The sequence below is a fragment of the Gavia stellata genome, chromosome 4 (genome assembly GCF_030936135.1).
Source record: "Gavia stellata isolate bGavSte3 chromosome 4, bGavSte3.hap2, whole genome shotgun sequence".
Classification (NCBI taxonomy): Eukaryota; Metazoa; Chordata; class Aves; order Gaviiformes; family Gaviidae; genus Gavia; species Gavia stellata.
Window position 1 is genome coordinate 10,246,084 of NC_082597.1, and position 21,528 is coordinate 10,267,611.

General features: G+C 37.4%; 1 protein-coding gene across 1 annotated transcript in view; it reads left to right on the plus strand.

The window, feature by feature from the left end:
- Nucleotides 1-21,528, plus strand: part of SEMA3A (semaphorin 3A) — a 167,324-nt gene that overhangs the window by 120,497 nt on the left and 25,299 nt on the right. The window contains exons 7-11 of the mRNA XM_059817251.1: nt 12,482-12,624; nt 13,809-13,923; nt 14,022-14,091; nt 15,158-15,302; nt 20,830-21,049. Coding sequence (XP_059673234.1) covers nt 12,482-12,624; nt 13,809-13,923; nt 14,022-14,091; nt 15,158-15,302; nt 20,830-21,049 — 693 coding nt within the window. The remainder of the gene's footprint in view (nt 1-12,481; nt 12,625-13,808; nt 13,924-14,021; nt 14,092-15,157; nt 15,303-20,829; nt 21,050-21,528) is intronic.

Genomic DNA, 21,528 nt, shown 5'->3' on the forward strand with positions numbered 1-21,528 from the left:
GTGGCAAATCAGTGACTGCAGATTTATTCATGCCCTCTGGGACCTGCACTGCCTTTTCAGCTTAGCATGCAATATGATTTAAATTACAGCTTGTGCAGAGCTGTGCCTTGGGATTACACTCTATGTTTCCAACTGTTTATAGTTCAGTGAGCTTTAACCTCTGTGATTCTGAAAATTAAATAATGTCACGGCTGATATCAAACTGATGGCTGGTACTAGATTGCTAAATACTGTCTTGTATTAAAAGCCTATTTTTACAACAAAGTGGAAACATCAATGTATTTAAAACACTGATAACACATTCAGGTAGTTCAAGAACACAATTCAAAAGTCACACTGGCAAAGAATTGCAAAGCTAATATTAAGCTTCATTCTCAAGGATATATTCTGACTTCTGTATTTAGCAGAGTTGTGGCTGTTGACTTTACTAGAGCAGGACTGGGCCTAATGCAATACTTTCTGATTAGGTAGACACAAAGAGCATGTAAGATCAAGAAATGTAGCTAGAGCATCTGTTATACTTCAATTCAGATTTGTTAATTCCTTGCAGATTTTATAGTTTCGTTATTTCTGAAATACTATGATATATCAAATCAGGCCTTTTGTGTTGTGACTGTAGAACATACCTCTGTAACCTTTAAACAGAGGAGGAGAGAAAACACTTAGTTACAAAATTGTATATTTAATATGGCATGTCATTTCCCAGCAGATCAGCTTTCATCCTTTTCAGGGTTTTAATTAATACAAAATCTTTCAGTAATTTTTCTTCATTTAGTTCTGCAAACCCATGTTTCCATGACAGATACTGTTCCAGTCCCACTTGAGTCACTTCACTGGGTTCTTCCCCAGGTTCCACCAGGCAAGACCTGCAAAACAAAAGGGTGAAACAGATGTCACCACCAGCACCATTTAGCCTGTAGAGCCTTATTCATCACCGTGGTGTAAGGAAGAGAGAACAGGAAGAGAAAAGGACAAATGGGAGAGACAAACGGATACTTATTTTTCACTTGTAAAGGTAGCATGTTTGACTAAATAACAGAGAAAATAAACAAAGAAGCCCCAAATGCCTTATTCACAGAATTGCAGTTCTCAGATATGATGGACAGATCAAAAAAAAAAAAAAGCTTGACAAATAGTTCCTCATTTGGTGCCTTTAAGTTTTGACAGTACTGAACTTCCCATTTTGCTGCATTGCCAAAGTAGTACTACTTTTTCCTCCTGATCATTGGAGCACCCTGTATTACTTATCTCAGACTTCAGTGCTGAGCTTTTAGGGTTCAAAGGGGTGGCAAAAATACTCCATCCCTTGCTCTTCCATTAGATTGCAGGGATTTATATTGATCTATCTTTGTTGCATAGCTGGCTGTTAGATTTTATTTTCTAAAAAGTGTTGCTTTTACTGTATGGTGCTTTTACACACCATACAGTAATAAAGAAATGGTAAACTTTATGTTAACATTTAAAATATGTCAAGGGATACAGGTATTCACCAGCTAATAGCTGATACTCAGAAGCAGTCAATGTCTCAGATAATGTGACAGTGTCCAGATAAATGACTATATTATTGGAATGTGGTAACACTGCTTTTAAGAATCTCAATCTCAAAAGCAGCAGTGTTGTCTGAAAGTTTCCATATCCAAAAGACTGTTGAGGGTAACTCACCAAGACTGAACTTCCAACTGATATGCCTTTTTTAGCTCTTTTTTCCCCTCTAGTCTCAGGTCCATATCACTGGTGGCTCTAGGCTGAATGTTTCACGTGTTAGGAGGGTGAGACATCCTGTAGTGTTATCAGGGAAGATTACCTCTTTCAAAGGTAAGGGTTAAACCGTAAATCTTTGAGACCACCACCTCTTGTACAACATCCAGGAAAATTTGATGTTCCTGGGCTCTTAGGGGTGCCCCAACATACTAGGTAAATGAAGACAAAATAGTCCCCTTTCTGATATACCTTTTAAAGTGATAGGCTGGGCTGTGTTTTTGTTAGATTCCTGGATTATGGAAAGGAGTATTTTTAACATATATTTATATATATAAATTTCATTTCCTGTTGGTAGGTTTGTAAAGATTTCTGTTCAGGTAAGTGCAGCAAGATTTGCAGGACAATTTTATTAGATGAGTTGGTACAAAAGAAACCAGATAACCTTTCAAGGACATAGCTTTTTTACAGATGATCATTCAGACAAATAGAAGAAAAGTTATTTTAAAGACTGGATTACATATTTTTCCCATTCACTCCACAGCTCTTATGAAATATTTGAAAGCATTCAGTGATAATACATTATCTATGAATATGGCCATATATCTGAGGATTGGTGTTTATTGATTCTTTTACTGCCGTTTGAGCAAAATTCAATAGCCTTATAAATAGTAAAACGTGTTCCACTGATGTCAGTGAGATTAATCATATTTCCTGAGCTCTATGATAACATTTGACACACTGTAAAATCTGACAGTCACAGGGCACAGCTCTCTTCACTTACCCACCCCTTCGGTCTCTGTTTCCTATTCTCCTGTTTCTCTGAAGGAACTTCCACTAAAGGCAGAAAAAGCTCTATGAGAAGGAAAGGTGCAAAACCTTCCTGTGAGATATTTTACACGGACTAGTGAGTCATCAGCTTTCTTCACAGAATTGTGTAAATAGGTTGTCATTATTAATACTCAGTTCTGCTCCATATTTGACATACTTTCAGCTTTAATTTTTTTTGCCAGACCTGTTGGTAGAAAGCATTCTTTAAAACAATATTCTATGTTTTTCCATTTATTATGGGACCTGTATTTTTTTACTGCATTTCATTCTTTTAAATACTTTCGCTAAACTTTCTCCTAATTCCTGTCCCTGCTGTTTATGTATCACAAGCACATGTGCTGCAAATTCCTCCCTCACTGCTTTTAAAAAATGCTAAAATTTTGAATCTGATACAATGTTACTCCAAGAAGGTTTTCATTCTTATAAGTCACAGTAATTACATTAAATATTTCTGAAATGCTGTCAGTGAATAAAAAAACAAGGAGGATTTCCTTGTACAGAATAAAAGTACATACCAATTAAACAGAGTTTGAGGAGAACAACTTTCTGACAGAGCAGTGCAAAAGGTGACGTTGCAAGACTTGTCTATCGCAAGCAGCTCCATGGTTTTCATCACACCTGTGCTATCAAATACTTTTTTTTTTTAAATAAGCAGAGCTAAGTTTCACATCCTCAATAAACTAGTACATTATTTCAGCTGGGTACAAATCCTGTTAATATCTTATGTTGACTGAAGCTAAATTAAGTTGGAATCACATATTATGCTCACATGACAACTGAAAGAGGTTGTCATAACTGATGCTATCACACTGAATACCTCAGGTTGTGCTGAGGGGTTTTGCTTCTGCTTACAGATGCCTTACTGCATTTTATGTTGCTGTGCTACACTGACAGATCAGTTAAAACCAGTCAGTCACCCAGCCCTTTCTTCAGTCTTTGCTGCCATCCTTCATTAATCTTGCTTTAATGGATTTTGTGTCAAGTTGCTTTACACTAGTTGTAGAAGTTAATTATAACAACAAAACCTTTTTCATAGTTTGACAAAATGACCTCAGTGTTGTGGCCAAATCTAAAGGATTTAACAAAAAAATTAAATTAGAGGAGATTGGGTAGGTTAGGAAATTGCTACAGGAGTGTTGTCTGCTGGATCACTCCTTGGGAACTGGCTCAGGCTGATGATCATTTCCCGATGAATGATCATCCCTCACTGAGAATTGAGATGATGGCAGAGTCCTGTCCGTTTTTTTTGACATGACGTCTGGGAGGAGATTGTTTTTACAGCTACGCAACCCCTTCCACACACTTCAAATTGAACCTGGCAGTCCAAATTTGGAATTTTTCTTCCTGTTTTCAAAATAGATGATTTTTGATACAAAGGACATATTTGTTCACATTGTAGGCAGAAAAAAACAATGTATGTGTGGACAAATGGTTCTGCTGGAGACAGAGTTGTTCACTGCATGGAGCTGACAGAATTTAGGTCTCAGGAGACATATGGAGGCTAAAGACGTACTTCTCAAGCCACTGTTGTTCAGTTTGGGGTTTCATACCTTTGCCAATCATACTGCTGAAGGCTGTCTCATTTTTGCTTCAGTGAAATGTGTTTGCCTTGTTAATTCCCAGCTATTCCTCACACTCAGCCAGGGACTTGTCTCCTGCAAGGTGCTGTGTCAGGAGTTTGGCTGCAGCATGCTCTCTCTGCCTTCAGGACACTTTGTTGTACCCTCTAATTTCCAAGTTGCAAAGATGAAGACTATTCCATCTCGACATAATCACACATCTCTCAGCATTCTGGAAGGCCTGAGAAAATCACATTAGTGGAGAGGAACAGGTTTGGTCTCTGAGTTTTGGGTCATCTACCATAAACTGCTTGGGCATCTCCAGGGACTTGTGCTCCACCTGTGAATCTTTAGAGCTTACAAAAGGCAGGCCCATAGCATGGCTTTGATTGCCAAAAATGTGTAACACCCCAAATCAGAAACATTTTTTGTCTTCAGTGCCTCCATGCTCCACTTCCTCCCCTAATACATCACTTTTTAACAAAAAGACTGTGATATTTAGTTTTTGTCACTCATCCAGAGCTCTAAAGATGTAGGTTACACAGTTATGGCACAGGCTTTCCAGTGTTTTTGTTTCCAAGCATCACTGTCAAAAACTTCAGATAAATGACTGAGAGAGGAAGCAACAGGCTCTTAGCTGGAACTGTCGTTAGCTTTTTCTGTAGAGAGGTTAAGAAATACAGAGGTACAGAAAATTGAGATCAAATATCCCTAAATGGAGACAATATGCTGCAAGCCTTCCTTTCTGTTCTGAGAAGGACACTAGTTTTCTCAGTTGCCCAATTATTCTCTCTGAGGGACAAGTAAATCAGTTTAAAATTAACAGTGTTGATAGATATACAACACCTTAAAACATAGTCAGCAATGGAAAAGAGGTGTTAATTTTGGTTGTTGTTCTGTAAAGAGATAATAATCACCTTTCTTAAATTAAATAGGGTGGGTAGATCATAAGCATTGTTTTGTGAGAAATCTCATTTACGTTGAGAATTAAGCTATAATTTTACTGAACTTTTGTATTCGCTTTTCTTCACCATATAATTAGTCATTACAGGGAACCAAAACTATTGTTGACTCTTTAGAACAAAGGCTTCAGAAACTGATAATTGCATCAGAGATGAACATTTTCTTCCTTCTCCTTCCTGCGTGAGCTAAAATGTTACTCCCAAGAAATACTCATGCCCAATTATGCCTCTAAGACAGAGGAGAAGAGAGACCTCGGGGTAGTGGCACTGCCTGGAGACTGAAGCCTTGGCTGGTGCTCAGAGGCTCACGTACTCTACTTCGGAGGTGTTAAGTACTGTAAGTTGAGGTTGTGCTCCCCTTAAAGTCATTCGGTCCCGTGGGACTGGGGAGGGGGCCAGGGGCGGGGTGGGGTGGGGCGGGGCTGTTGCCCCACCCTGCCACAGGCTGAGCTGTGGGCCCCCGGCCACCCCACGGGGCAGCGCCGCTTCCAGCCCCTCTCTGGCTCTTCTGGAGGTGCAACCACTAGCTCAGCCCCCTGACTTGGCCGAGTGACCCTACAGAGTTCTTCACTTCTCCTTATAGCCACCCAGCCAGCGTGAGCTTCTATGCCTTAGTGTGTTATTAACACTCAGAACTACATGGGCCCTTCTTTGCTTTTGCCCTAACTATAAATCACTAATTCCTTAAAAAAACCCACCACTCAATTTAGATTTAACGTCTCTCACAATGAGAATGATCCATTGGTGACACCCAAGGTCAAAGCACTGAAAAGCCACAATGACTAGATTCCTGTTGCTGTATATGTAAGAGTAGCACTGAGATGTGGAGGAATTTACATGTGTAAGAACTTTGTGCACTTTTTTTATGTCTGTCTTTTTGCTTGTTATGTTGCTGTTGCATCCATATATTGAAATGATGGAAGAGTGACACGTTAATATTATTTTTAATACCTTTCATCCTTGAAAATCTGTAATCTCTTTATGTCACAAAAAAAAAAAAATCACTGAAACAGAACAGCCAGATTCTGCAGAGAGGAAGATCCTTTTTTCTCAATTCTGCAAAGAGTTTTGAATCAGAAAAAAAGTGAAGAATATGTATCCAATTGAAATTACAAGAAGTCTTAGCTAAACCTTAAACTTATTAGCCCATATTATAATCCAACTATGTCACCAAGATTACTTTTACTAGTCTTTGAAAAATAATTAAATAAACCAGGATATGACTTCCAAGAAGGAGAAACTGACTGTCATAGCTAACGCAGTATTTTAAGATCATCGTTCCTCAACATCGGTCTGGCTTGGCTCAAAAACAAACCGTTTGATAAATATCATCAGTCCTTAAAACTCTTTCTGATGAGAATTTCCATTGCAACATCAATGAGTGACCACAGTGCTTCTTACCCTGTGATAGCTGCTAACATCTCAATCATGCATGGCCTGCCTGCCACACATCCACCTCTGCCTACCCATCGCTTTGAAAACAGCGTCTTTAGATCATATCTCTACTCTGTGGTCTGTCCCTGGTACTGCTCTCCATGTCAGCATCTGAAAGCAAGTTGCCACAAAACCCTCACACTATCTCCATAAGAGCCACAAGTTATCCCTTGTACAAAGAGAATTCCCACCTTGAGGATGTGGTCTGATGCCTTCCATGTTGTTGAGGAGCTTCACTGTAAGTGGTGAATCCATGGGAGCTCCACTGCATTGGCCTGAGTCATTGGCAACAAGAGGGATGTGAAAATTGAAGAATTAAAATGAAGGGAATCTGGGAGAACACCACTAAAAGCTTTGGTGTTTTGTAAACTACATTCAAGTGTGTAAGACCACAAACCAACTTAGCTCTCTCATCACCCTGTATGAAAAGCTTTGTCCCCTGGTGACCTTGCCGAGCGTGCCTGTGGCAGACGCTCTGCTGTGCACATGTGTGACTGGTGCTGCGAGTCCTCCTCTCTGCAGGTAGTAGAGCTCACTGTGATTTCAAGTTCAGATTTTCTGAGGACAGTGCTTGCTTCTCTGTGCTGGGTCTCAGTGGATGGGCACTGTATGTATTTACGAAGTCCTGAGTAGCTGTCTATTTTTGTTGTTAAATTTTTAATTTCAGCTTCCCTAGTCTTGTTCCTCTCCTCAGGGCTCCAGTCACCCTCCAGTACTTTTCATTAAATTATAGCAATTGCGGTTTTACTGAGCATAAAATTTCCCTAGTTTCCTAGAATTTTCTTGTTGTGAACTGATAAATTAGTCATTTTGACTGTAAATATACAATAATAGGGGCATCCAGTTCAAACTCTTTACAAAACATTTCCTGAGAGAACTGCCCTTTGGCTCCTGTCAAGTGATGAAAAGATGACCCCAGCTTCTGTTCCTTCAGCTTACTCAATCTTGACAGCTAAAGGTAATTTCTGTGCCTTCACGTTTATAGATCTTCATTAAAATGCTAATACAATTCAGTTAGAAATCCAATTTCTGACTTTTATTGTTTCTTGCTATTGGGGGTTGCGTGTGTTTGCGCGGTTGCTGCTGCTAAGGAGTAACATTTGTAAAAGAACCAATGCAGATCGATTTTCCTCAGCTTTTTCTCAACCTGAAGTGCTGAGACAAGCAAAACATGTTTCCATTACTTAACTAAGCAAACAATGGCATATAAATCATAGAGGCAGCTGAACCAAGGTGTCGTTTTCATAAAGAGCCAGATTTCTCATGAAGGACAGTTTAATGGGCTGCTGCCAGTGAAATGTCTGCAGAGCTGGTAATTGCAAGAGGGCACACAAAAAGTGGGGCTACAAAGGTGTCGTATGGGAGCCGAAAAATAGCCCCACAGCCAAGACAACTGGAAAAAGGAGACTGAAAAAGGTGTGTGCTTTAATAATTTGCTTCTCAAGGCTGATTGTTTTAAATAAAAATCTAAGTTTTTATTTTTAGCTGTTCACGTTGGCTGCAAGATCAGAGAAGTGTTTTTAGCTGTAATTTTATTTTGATCATGTTTATGCTGTGGCTTTATTTCTCCTTTGATCATGCATAAACATGTTTCAGACATGTTTGTTTGATGTATGCTGTTTTTTAAAGCACTCTTCCATATTGTCTGCTTGTGTTTCTTTAAAGCATTGAATCATTGCAAAATATTTGCTATCAAATTATTTCTTAAATTCATTTTCCCAAAATGTGCTTTCTGGACTTTTTAACCAATCTGCTTCATGGATTGGAGACAGTTTTAGGGTCACAGAATACCCGATAATTCATACACAGAAATTTGAAGTCATCCTGTCTATCCGCAATAGCTGCAGTGCACCGTCTTTAACAATTGTCATCAGTGGGTTTGGATCAAAGTCCCACTTTTCATTCAGTAAAACTTGCATGAAGTTCATTCCAGCACTTCTTTTGTGGCTGTGCTGAATGTACGAAATAGGTCAACCCTGACTGAATTATTTTAAACTTCCCATGGGGACCCCTTGATACCGAACCTGTTTAATTTTGCAGGGTAAGGCAGGGCAGGCTCAATACTTGAACATAAACGTTCATGGATGACGTTCTTTCTTCTGCTGCACGGATGAGCAATTAGGAGAGTCAAGGAGAAGTCCCTCGTCTGTGGACAACATCTCTTTTCCCTTCCCTTCCTCAAAGAACAGCAATAAAAAAGTGCTACGTAGTCCATGGAGAGGGCTATGTTGCGTGACTGCTGGCCATCTGGATGATTGATTCATCATGACCCTAAACAGTTAGTTGTAAGCATGGTCTGAAGCCCTGGAGTTAAATGCAAGTGTGCATCAAGCCTCAGGCAAGTCAAACAGCTCCTCCACTAACGAAACAGTAAAGAACACACTACAGATCACTAATTCACACCACCCACTTCTTAGCTTTATAACCTACGAAATTATCAACCACATTTCTCTCCCTCTCTCCACAGATGTAATCATGATGTTGCTTTTATGATCATTATGTTCATTCTTAACAGAAATTAATCTATTTCTATATGCAACAGAACACGCGTAGCCTGCTCTTCCTTTATTTGCTTCATTGCATAGACATAGATCTGTTATATGGAAGAGGGGGAAAAAACCAAGCACCACCAGGTAACAAGAGCAAGGGCCCTATAACATGAAGAACCACTCCTTTATTGACTAAAACATATCAATTTAACCAGATGGAGAAAGAGCCTGAGGTGTGCTCAGCAAGAAACAGCCGTGTTATTCGACAAAAACTGTTCCATGATGTACAATGGATGTGTTCTAATATGAGGCTGTGTGACCACTTCATTTTCAGGGATGTAGTTAGGATTATTAATCACTAATTGAAAAGCTGAATTCATCCCAGATGAACACTGGTAAGAAATGTATACAAAGCATATTCGCATGCGCTCTGGCTATGACGTTAGTTATATCTGCCTTCCTCACACCCCCTCCTCTGCTACCACTCTGACAGAATTATTTGAAATACATACTTTCAATTTCTTAAACTATTTTTCTATCATTCTTGTATCATTCCTGCTTTAATACTAAACTCTCTGTTTCTAGGTTCACTTGCAAAATTATGAGAGGGAAAGGAAAGAAAAGAATAATAATATGGTAACCGAGGGCAAGTTTATATAACCCGTACTATATCAGCAATATTATTGTCTCAAATGGGACTCCCCACAGTATCTCCACAGACCAGTGTAAAGTTAGATTTTTGATGCCTGATAATATGGTGATTTATTTTAGAATTTGCTTTGTGATTTACAAAACCCATTGCGCTAGAAACAAATCATTCAACCATTTGGGAATGTATTTAGGTTTTGGTTGAATGATTTTTTTTTACCCTTTTCATTAAGACCTTAAGACTGTAAAAACAGTGTATTCGGACAAGAGGTTCTCTAGAACAGTGTCCACTAATGGGTATCCTCTTTCTCTGATGTATCCTTCCACAGGCTGCGATGCAGAAATTTTCAAGCTGTAGCCTTGTGTTTCTTATGATGCAAGTTGCATTCAAAGCCCTGGTGGATTGTATATAAAATAACAGATATTTACCATGGTACAATATAGTCTAGGTATTATTTATCTTGGGCTTCGTGTCAGTCTAACTTGAAGCCTATTAAATGCACTTTAGAAAGAAAGGAAGCGAATTTAGTAGCTGAAGTTACGGGGCTTTGGGGTGGAGATTTTAGGCTGCTTACAGATTTCTTATGTTGTCAGATGCCTAAAAAAATTTATTTTAATAAACAATAGGTAATAGACACAGTTCCACAGCACTCTGTTCTGTGGCCTGTGTTGTTCGACTTGTTCATAAGTAACCTGAAAAAGAGGTTGAGCAGCAGGATGAGAAAATTTTTCACATGATACTAAGTTGTTCAGCATAGTGAGACAAAGGAAGACTGTGAAGAATTACAAAAGGATCTTATGCAACTGGGTAGCTAAGCAATCAAATGACAAATTAAATTATTCTTGATGAATGATGTAGTGATAAACCATGGAGAAAACCATGAGGAAAACATGCCTATCTCCACATATAAAATGATGGGCTGTGGCCTGAGCGTTACCAATGAAGAGTGAGGTTCTGGGGTTATGGCACATAAAGTTCCATGAAAATTTCAGCTTACTGCTTAGGAACTGTCAAATCCGTATTAAATGTTAGGAATTAATAGAAAAAGAACAGAGAATTCAACAAAAAGCATTACTATAGCCCTTGTATAAGAGCAGAATTCATCCACATCTTGAACACAGTGCGTATTTTCAATATAGGAATTAAAAGGCACCAAATGAAGTTAGTAAGATTGATGTTCAAAACACAAAATCAGAGTAGGTTTTAGTTCATTAGATTGTGTACGTGAGGAACAAATTCTAAAAGGACACTATGAATGCTGGAAATTTGCATGGGTTCAAGAAGAGTCTAGACAGATAAGTGGACGATAAATCTATTGAGAGTTACTAAGCACATAGAAAGCAACCAAGTTCAGGTAATCAGCTACACTGAAAATAGTTGGAGGAAGGGAGATTATTCTGGGAGAGTATTACTTCTACTGACCATATTCTTCCTTTGTCCCAAATAAGTACTTCCGGACAATGTTGGAGTTTGTATATTGATCTATGTAAACGTCGTCTAAGCCAGTATGGTCATTCTTGTGTACTGTGTGTATATACACACATACACAGAGTACACAAGAATATATATACACATATATATACACACAGAGTACATGAGAATATATACACACACACACACAAAATTATGCAGTATGTGCTCATGTAATAGACACATCTAAACACATACATGCATATATAAAAATATATCAAAATACATTGCTTACAAGCACTGCAATCCTCAATAAGGCCATGGGTTTCACAGGACAGCTCATGCTGTTCATTATTTCCATGACTATATAGGAATAAACATACACTGAAAAGATATTAACGCATGACACTAAAATAGCTTATAATTTCACATAGGAACAGGACTCTGAGTAGTTAAATATAGTTCACACTTAATTATCCCAGCAGGATGTAAAATGGTTATAAAACAGATTGGTAAATCTGTTGGATATGCCTTCTTTTTCCAAATATAGTGAAAGATACCAGCTGAAGTATCTCTGTAAAATAAAGTGATGAGCCAGATTCACCACTGGTATGAATTTACTGTTATGATTTCTACAAAATGCTCTCCCAAAACTTCTTTCCACCATTTTTTACATAACCAATCAGTATGTCGGCATTTTATGTATTTTCATTTGTTGATGTATCTTCTTTATCACCAAATAATGTTGTCACTCTAATTGTCAAGAAATAAAGTTTTTCTATGAAAAAAAAAATTCTTTAAAAAAATGACAAGACAGTATTTCACCAACTTGAATAGAAAATCACAAATGCATTTCTCCTCTGAAAACAAGACAAAAACATTGGGGTTTGGGGTATCACAGCGTGGAAGTAGACAATATAAATCAAAACTATTTTTAACTCAATTTTTTTGACAGTAATACATTAATACTTTTCTAGATGTAAAATACTTTCTTTATATATTCTTCATTATTGCTAAAGTTAGGAATATTACATTTGTCTCAATAATTCTCTCATTTTATGTGCGACACATACAGAAAGATTATTGACCAAAGTCAAAACATCCAAAGAAACAAGAAAAATGTCAGTAATAAATACATGGAATTAGGAAGCCATGCTGTAATGTTATACAACCGTTTGTAAAGAGATTTCATGAATGTTTAATTGCTCCAATAATAAAGTTAAGATCTGTTCATTAAATACCTGTAGCAAACACCTCTATATATGAAAAATAAGAGGGATGTAAATACCTGTCACATGGTAATGGGTGATGATGTACCTAACATAGACATATTTGCCATTTGATGCAAAGATTGATTCTTGGAAAGCAAAATCACAATTCATTCATATAAGGAAGGCAAGTGATTCAATTCATGGAGTAGTAACATGCACAACGGCATTGTCTCCTCAGATCCTAGATTTGTTAGTGCTCACCTGATACCAGAGAGCGACAATCCAGAAGATGACAAAATTTATTTCTTCTTCCGTGAAAATGCAATTGATGGAGAGCATACTGGAAAAGCCACTCATGCCAGAATAGGGCAGATCTGTAAGGTAAAATGGTGACTTCTTTGTGTGAGATTGAATACACTTACAGGACGCTTTGCGAGTGATTTTAGAGACTTCATTTTCTTGCCTGTAAACTGTTCAGTGTTAACACTGGCGTTGTACTAAAGCAGAGATCATCCTGAGTGAAAAATTGTTGGGGGATAACACACCCAAAGGTATACTATTCAGTTCTCTCTTCGGGGAAGCTTCACGAACTACGATGTTTTGTTTAAAACGTCATAGGCATCTTCTGAGGCATAGAATGTGTCTGCAAAAGAGAGAATCTTTTACAGGAAATGTGATACTTCCAGGTAGGCCAAAAACATTTGAAGAATTTGCTTTTTAAAGGAATGTTAATACCTTTCCATTCCTACATTAGTGAAAATCTTTAAAACAGAGGCAAAGGAAGATTTAACGAAACAGTTGTTTAAGCTTAGCTGTAGAAACAGGCAGCCATTCAGAAGACCCTTAATGACTGCAGATTTAATCATTCATCCACACTGATAAACCTCCAAATATTTTTTTGACAGACTTTTAAAAAGATTTCTACAAATTAAATTATATTAATAAATGATGTAGTTTTGGCAACTATGATGTTTACAGTAAAATTTTATGTTAATCCATAAGCACGATTTCAATTTACCTCCTCAAATCCAGGGGTAGCTGCTGGAAAACCAATTACCCCATAAGTATGGAGTCCTTGGTGCACTTTATTCATAAGTTTTGCAGCTATACAACTGATCCCACTGTTCTGGCATTTTTTTTTATCCACTTTGTTCACTTGCAACTTGCATTTCTACTTTGTTGCTACCCAGTTAAGAATAATAAACACCTTAAGCTTTACCAGGACATGGCAGCCTGGGAGCTCTGGAACAAAACATTCTGCCTGTCTGTCTTTCTCCAGTTTTATATATGTATTGCAATATATAGAGAGGTTTGGGTTTTCTTGTTTTTGTTTTTTTAAATGATGTGCTACTATGAAATATATAGCAATACAATGTAAAATAAAAGCAAATCAGAATTAGTGTTTTTGACAACATAGTAATGCTTTTGTATGTAGAAGGTGAATTCTTTTCTCTGTTTTCTATAAGTAACAACTTGTGGTTATTTACTATATTTTCTCTGTCCTCTGTTGATACTTCAAACACATACTGTTTCTAGATACTAATGCAAAATACTTTTGTTATTAGAATGACTTTGGTGGGCACAGGAGCCTTGTTAACAAGTGGACAACATTTCTCAAAGCACGTCTGATTTGTTCTGTGCCAGGACCCAATGGCATTGACACACACTTTGATGAGCTACGTAAGTGGCAGAAATGGCTTTGAATATAGAAATATTTTCAGGTATTATCCATATGAATTTAACTTAGTCTTCTTTTCCTTCTCTTGTTATTGTTACAGAGGATGTGTTCCTAATGAACTCAAAAGACCCTAAAAATCCAATAGTCTATGGAGTGTTTACAACTTCCAGGTATAGAACGTATCATTTTACTTGCATGGAAACTTGGGTGGCTGCTTGTTTTCAAGAGGTCTCTTTGTTAAAAATGTTTTTAAGAAACATAGAATTTTCTTAACCTTTGAACTGAGAAGTCAGTGGCAGTAAGAAGTAATGAATTAGGTTTCTTTTCTTATGAGCAATGTACATCATCACTCTGAAGCTAGTAATCACAAAGACTACCAGTTTCTCAGGCTGTTCTTGCCATTGAATTGCCTCTTTATAGCGGGGCTCAGAATTTGTAGTCCTTTCACACAGACCTGGAAAAATAACACAAGCATAAATATACTTGTTTGGGAGCAGGGTAAAACAGAAAATTTGTGGTGTGAGAAATTGGCTACTCAAGGAGATATTAATAAAAAATATTGCTGAAATCTGGAAAGTTTAATGATCTTTCAAAAGTTCTGTTATTGAATCACTGTGACTTGAATGTTTTGGTTTCATTGTGCTTTTACCAAGAACAAAATCATACTTGTAGCTTTGGCCTGAGGAAAGTTTGCAGTACTGGTTGCTTTGCCACGTTTATCTGTGAAGGACAAAAGTTTTAGTTTCTAAACAGAAAGAAAGTTTCTAGTTATAACCAGGCATAGAAGAGGGAGATTTACAAGTCCTTACTGTCTTCTGTAAGAAATCTCAAGGTAAGAAACAACACTGAAGTTCGCGTGTGTGCTGCCCAAGTGACGGAAGGGACTGCTAAAAAAAATAGAAAAATGCAAAGTGTAGGGAAGAATTGAATAGTCCTCTAGGGACAGCCCTGTTGAAGTTTACTCAAATTGGGGCTTTGGCCTTCTGGGGACAATATGTTTTAAATAGTGGAATAGCAGCCATCTCCTTAGGAGAATGTCTGAGAGATCGTATCAGTTATGCTGAACTTTCACAGAAGGTGAGTTAGGATTGCTCTGAGAGCATGTCAGAGTTTTGATAATCAGCACATGCAATAAATTAGAAAGCAACAGGCTGCTATTCCCATAGCTCTTCCACTCGATTAAACTGACTGATAATTTAAAGAACCAGATTTGATTTCTTCTCCCCTCATTTTTAGTAATATCTTCAAGGGGTCAGCAGTGTGTATGTACAGCATGACTGATGTGAGGAGGGTATTTCTTGGTCCCTATGCCCACCGAGACGGCCCAAACTACCAGTGGGTTCCCTACCAAGGGCGAGTGCCATATCCACGGCCAGGAACTGTAAGTACCCTAAGAAATACAGTAATCTAAAGAGGGAAAACTATGGAAAACTACTGAAAGTCAAATGTTTAAAAAATTACTCTGTATTATCCTTTCCTTGGAATTTGTCTTTGTTCCAACTATTGGCTGAGCCATTCTTAGTGAGAATGAACAGAAAACAGAGCATGTGCCTGGCTGTTAAGAAACTTTCAATTGTTCTCGACACTAAATCTAGTACAGTAAGACAGATATTTCTGCAACAGATGATAGAGTGACTATAATAATTTCTAACTTCCACTGGCATTTTTAAAAATCTGTGCTTCTACCTGTTTCCCCGTTTCTGGTTTATGAATGACTAAAATATCAGTGTATATAAGACATCCATATTTACAACTCCCAACTGGTGTCATCACATTCTAGAAATACTTAACTGCCTCTGAAATTACCAGTAGTCTAAGAAGATGGGACATTTATGAAAAAAGCATTAATTGTATACATTGGGGTACCTCCTTAGCTAGTATAAATCAGCTTGGCCCATTTAAGTTCTGAAATATCATTGCTGAAGATTGAATATATGTGTACATGTGTATACATATAAACAGATAAATGTAAATAATACATCAGTCTATAATATTCCTTTTAAAGTCTCCTTAAATACAAGGCACAAAACAAACCAGGAATAACTTTGATCCTTTATTTTAAATCATCAGATTTTCTACTTCTGTCTGGTATGTTTTGAAAGCGTTTTTTTCAATCCTGATCTTTCAACTGATCTCCAACAGTTAGACAATATATATGCTCAGCCTAATGAAAATGACTTCCTAAGTAAAAGAAAACAGTGGCTCCCTGACAGCCAGATTCCTCAGCACTCCTCGCTCCCTCACTATGACTGCTAAAGGGATTCCTAATTTTTTCCAGAGTTAAAATACAAGCTCTGCAGCGTAGGAGAGGTTCCATTTCTCATTTGATGCTGAACTTTTTTTTTTAATTATTATAGTTAATGCTGATATGTCAGAGAGTTTCTTTGAAGTTGTATTGTTTTACATCCCTGTGGAAAATGTGAATGAGTAGATATTTTAGGTATTTCTTGTCGTCTTCTTTTCAGTCTTACAGACTTAATAAGTTAGTGTTCATTATTCTGTTTATTTATATTCCTCTTTGATTCCAGTATTGATTGACCTTTCTATACAAAAACAAATAATAGATATTATGCAAAACTACAGACAAAGAAGAATGTTACTTGTTTCTGTCACAGAAGTAGACTGGAATAAAGAACTGACTGCTGCACAGTGGCTCTGTTACATTCATCCCTGAGCAGAGATCGGATGCAGCTCTATTGAGATTCTGAATGCACAACTCAAATATTTGCCGAGAGACTGGCAACACAGCTCTGCCTGCCTCTGAGCCTGTGGGTTATTCCAAGACTTGTCTGAGGGTCTTGAACTGAGATGTATATGGGAGAAGAATAACTTGATCAAATTCCCAAGACCAAGCAGAAAAACAGGGACCTGAATCCAACCCCCAAGTGGCTAAGTAACCTAAGCCACCAGATCTTTTGCTAAAGTAAGGAAATACAGTTAAGTTACATATACTTTTTCTTCTGGCTACCCTCTCAGAATGGATTTTACCCTTACATTTTCACTGTAACATGCTTACACTAAGATTCACAAGGAAAGTGGGAAGATGTTCAGACTTCATTGCAAACATTTTTCTTGCCTAAGGGCGAATGTGATCCCAAATTATATAACAAAATTATACATAGCCCTGCAGTCGCATCATATAGTGCAAGAGACCATGCCACTGTAAATTATGTTAATTAAAGAGTGGCTGAGGCCATCAGTTTCCCCTAGCACACCGCCAGTGACTCTAATCCTGGTGTCTACCACTTTGAAAACGATTTTTTTTTCCCCTCACGGTTGCTAAAATCATTCTATTGTATTAGTAGAATAAAACTGAATTTTAAAATGAGAGACATTTCTGGCTGAAAAGAAGATTTTTGTTTCTGAAGTGATAAAATTGGATATATTTTCAATGGCTTTGAAGATCTATTGAGAATAAAGAAAAAAGGTTTTTGAAGTTCCTTTAGATGTCAGACTTGTGGCTTCCTTTTTCAAGAAATGGGGAAAGGGAAGGGAGAAACACTGCTTCTTGCAGTGATTCAGTTCCAGATCCCACTGCAGTTAAACAGTGCTGAATTATCTGAGGAATTTAATAGGTGAGGTGCCAGTAAACTTCTTCAGCACCTGGTGACTTGCCCAGTACCAGTAAAGAAAAAGGAAAGTTAATGGTTCTTTTGAAAAGTCAGAAAACTTTGTAAACAATTCTACATCAGCATCACATTTAACAAAGAAGTTGCCAGGATTTTTCCTTTAAGATCTATAGAACTTTTTTTTTCTTTTTAACCTTTTAACAGTATTTGGGAGACAAGGAAGGATTTTTGTATATACCTCATCTTGAATGAGGTACCTCATCCTGAATTCATATTTGACTTCCTGTGAATTCAGCTAACAGAGCTCAAGTTTTCTCTGCTTTGTGGTACCAAAAGTCTATCTTCAGTTACGGTCAAAGCACTTTTTGTTCCTACCAGAAGGTAGCTATTGATTTATTCTGTTGGATTCCCTAATAGGCCAGTTAGGGGATAGCCTAGTTACCTCCTTCTGACTGATCAAACCCCTTGACATAGCATACTGGGGACCAACAACTGGAAGTGGATGTTAAATGCAAGAGTTCTTTGACTCTACTTGAATCCAAGATCAAGCTCATTTCTCCAAACTTTTTCAGGACATTTCTATTCATGCCTATCTTTTGGCACCTGAAACCTTTCTATTTCCTTGATATCAGTGGGATCAATCAGGTATATAAACATGAGTTCCGATGAAGCACCTTGCCAGTTAGCTTGTCCTAGACCCACTAATATCAAAAGCAGTCCTGTCATTAGCATCAAGGATAATGTATTTGTTGTGACCACAGCATAAGTAAACATCGCAGGACTTTCCTCCTCAGGACAACTTAGACTTTACGTGAATTGAGATTCCTCTACAAGCAGTTTGGACTATGAGTGGGCTAAATCTCACCTACTGATGGTGCCCATTTCACTCCATCCACAAGACAGGGAGTTATAAGCAAAAAGATTTTTATTTCATCTCAGTCAGTGTCCTAAAGTGGGGTGGGATGAATGTGAGCCACAGCCTAGTCCAGGCAATGCACTTTAGACTTTAGATGTAAAAACACGAAGTTACTGTCATTTGTTTATTTTCAGAAAAGCAGGGGATCCAAGCAGTAATCTGGCTCTCAGAACTGGGAGCCATTTACACACATCTCATTTAAACACACAAAATTATGACACTAATTCTAGTTCTATGGTTTTTCTGCATAAAATACATCTTGGTCAGCATTGCTGCAAGTAAAATCCTTTGTTAGAAAATGAGCCAGAAAGTAAATATTCAAGCAATTGAAACACAGCTGAAATTCATTCACTTAAAATTGAAATGAATATTCATTTACCCTTTTTTTCAGTGTTTGCCCAGCTGCAATTAACAATACTTAGTTCTTGTGTGGTGATTTTTGTACTTAAAGCACTTTACATATATTGTCTAATTAATCATTATCCAATTAATCTGAGTAATTAGTATTGAACTGTAGTTAGAATATTAATTGAGATGTAAAGCAAACTTAAAATTGAAGTGCAGAATTTTAAACACAATCTTTGAGACAGACAGTGGTTTGCCCAATGATTATAAAAAGCCTATCTGATTTTATCTTTGTAATGTTTCTGTACGAGACAGCAAGAACATATAATAATAAAAAAGCTGAAGAATGTTGACACAATAAAGTAGATAACTAACTTGCTTTCTGCTTAGTCTGCTCCACATGCATTAATCAAATGTCCTCCCTCCCTTCTTCCCTCCCATACCATACAATGGAACAGAATGAGGGAATTTGCTTACTAACAAATATGCCAAAAAGGGACAATTTACACTTTGTATGTCCATGCTGGAAGTGTCCCTTTGCTGAGTATAACACCTACTCTTTTTTACAACATTGATTTTTTAATTTAATTTCCAATGAATTATTAATAATTTGGATCAAGGTGACAGCAAAGACAATTGATTTCTTCTGCTGAGCATCCTGCAAGGTCTGGATTCTTGGTTAATAAGATGTTGTCCTCTAGGTTTTTATCTTAATTGTAAAATATTCTATACGTGGATATAAAGGGCAAATCATCTAGGGCATTTTAACACCAGCTGGTTATACAAATGCCACAAACATAATTATTGTCAACTGGGTTTCAGAGTTTTATGTCTTAAATAGGTATCTCTGAACAGATTAGGAGTGAGGGACACCAAGTTCTTTGCTGAGTATCTTTGGACTAGTAATTTAATGCCATTGTGTCTCATTTTCTTCATTCATTCAACATTACTAACACACTACTACTGCTTACATTAAAGTAACCTCTAATTGTTCATAAAATACTTATCAATTCTATAGAATAGACGAGGGCACATGGTGGTGATTAGCTGCAGTCCTTGAGTCTCCCCATGGGGACATGTGGTAGGTGAAAGTGGAGGAATATTTTTGTGGCTACCAAAGCCATGGTGTTACCTCTCCTTCCCTTTTCAGCCTCTAATTTTTGCTCACGTTGTGAGAATGTGAGCAAAATGTGAAAAGCAGAACCCTCTGCTTTTCACAGATTAGAGGCAAAACTGTATGGCCCACCCATGGCTATATAAGGGGGCAAAGGGACTCTTTACTGTGTTACTTCATGGGGACCAGATTAATCCCAAGGGGACATCAACTTTCCTGTTCCTGTGCAGTACACAACAGTGAGGAGTTATTTCAGTTCTTAGGTGAGACTTGTCTCACCTAACTGTTCACATGGACAGTTTCATCAGCAACACCCACAGGAGACTTTCTTTAGAATCAACAAGAGAGAGAAGAGATACATTCAGGACATGATTTGATTTAGTGTAACAGGATCCATGTTATTGGGACTACATGGATGACACAGGCTTTTTGAGATAAGCAGGAGTTTGAAAAGTCAGTAGAACAGGCAATTGTCCCAGTATTTAAGGATTTGGTTCCTAGGAGAGGAATTGATTTCCAGTCGACTTCTGAAGACAATACTTTGAAAATAAGATGGTGGCATAATTAATTATTTTTCTGATGTATACATAACCAAATAGTGAAATTGCTTGTCTCATAGTGAATTATTTTAGACAATTCAGGTTTTATTCCTTCTGCCAATTAAAGATTAATACTAATTAGTAAATGACTAAAAATCCTTTTGCATTGCACAGCAGTAAGAAAAAATATGTATGAGGGTCATTTGCATTCTATTAACCATATTGATTTAAAACCAAAATGAAAAAAAAAAAATAGACACTTTTAGTGACAGAATTAACTTTTGCTGTCTGTTATAAAACACTTAGATCCCCTGTCATATTTAATTATAGACTGCAGTGGTTGGGATGATTGTAATGAAATGGATTTCAAATATGTTTCTAGTGATCAATAAAAAAATGTAAAACATTTTCTTTTTTATTTCCAGTGTCCCAGTAAAACATTTGGAGGCTTTGATTCCACCAAGGACCTTCCTGATGAAGTTATAACATTTGCAAGAAGTCATCCAGCCATGTACAACCCGGTATTCCCCATCAACAACCGTCCAATCATGATCAAAACAGACGTAGATTACCAGTTCACACAAATAGTTGTAGATCGAGTAGATGCAGAAGATGGCCAATATGATGTGATGTTCATCGGCACAGGTGAGACATCTTGAATCTACACTGTATGCTCCTCCAGGCATTATGGAGACATAGATCAGATAAAATTTCATACTCTGAAAGACAGAACACTCACAGAACAGTGTATCCCTGTGAAAATTTGAGGCAAGACTGAAAACTCTGCATGTGGGGAGGTCTTTGTTACATATATTCGCTGTTGCAGGTTCAGGCCGTGGCCTGCATAGCTTAACTCTTCAGGAGTTTTGCCAACTGGATTAAGATCAAACCACTCTCTTTTCAACTACTGTTATTAGGGAATTTTATTAGAAATATCTTGCCTTATTAATCATAATTTAGTATTAAAATAAGGGTTTTGAGGTACCTATTTTGAAGTGCAGCATAAGAAGTATTAACATGAATGAGGCAAGTATCCAGGTACGGGAAATGTCGTGTGTGTGCCTTTCAAGTATTACCTTAAGATGCCCAGCTCTTTAGCCAGAAGAGTGCATCATTTTACTTAA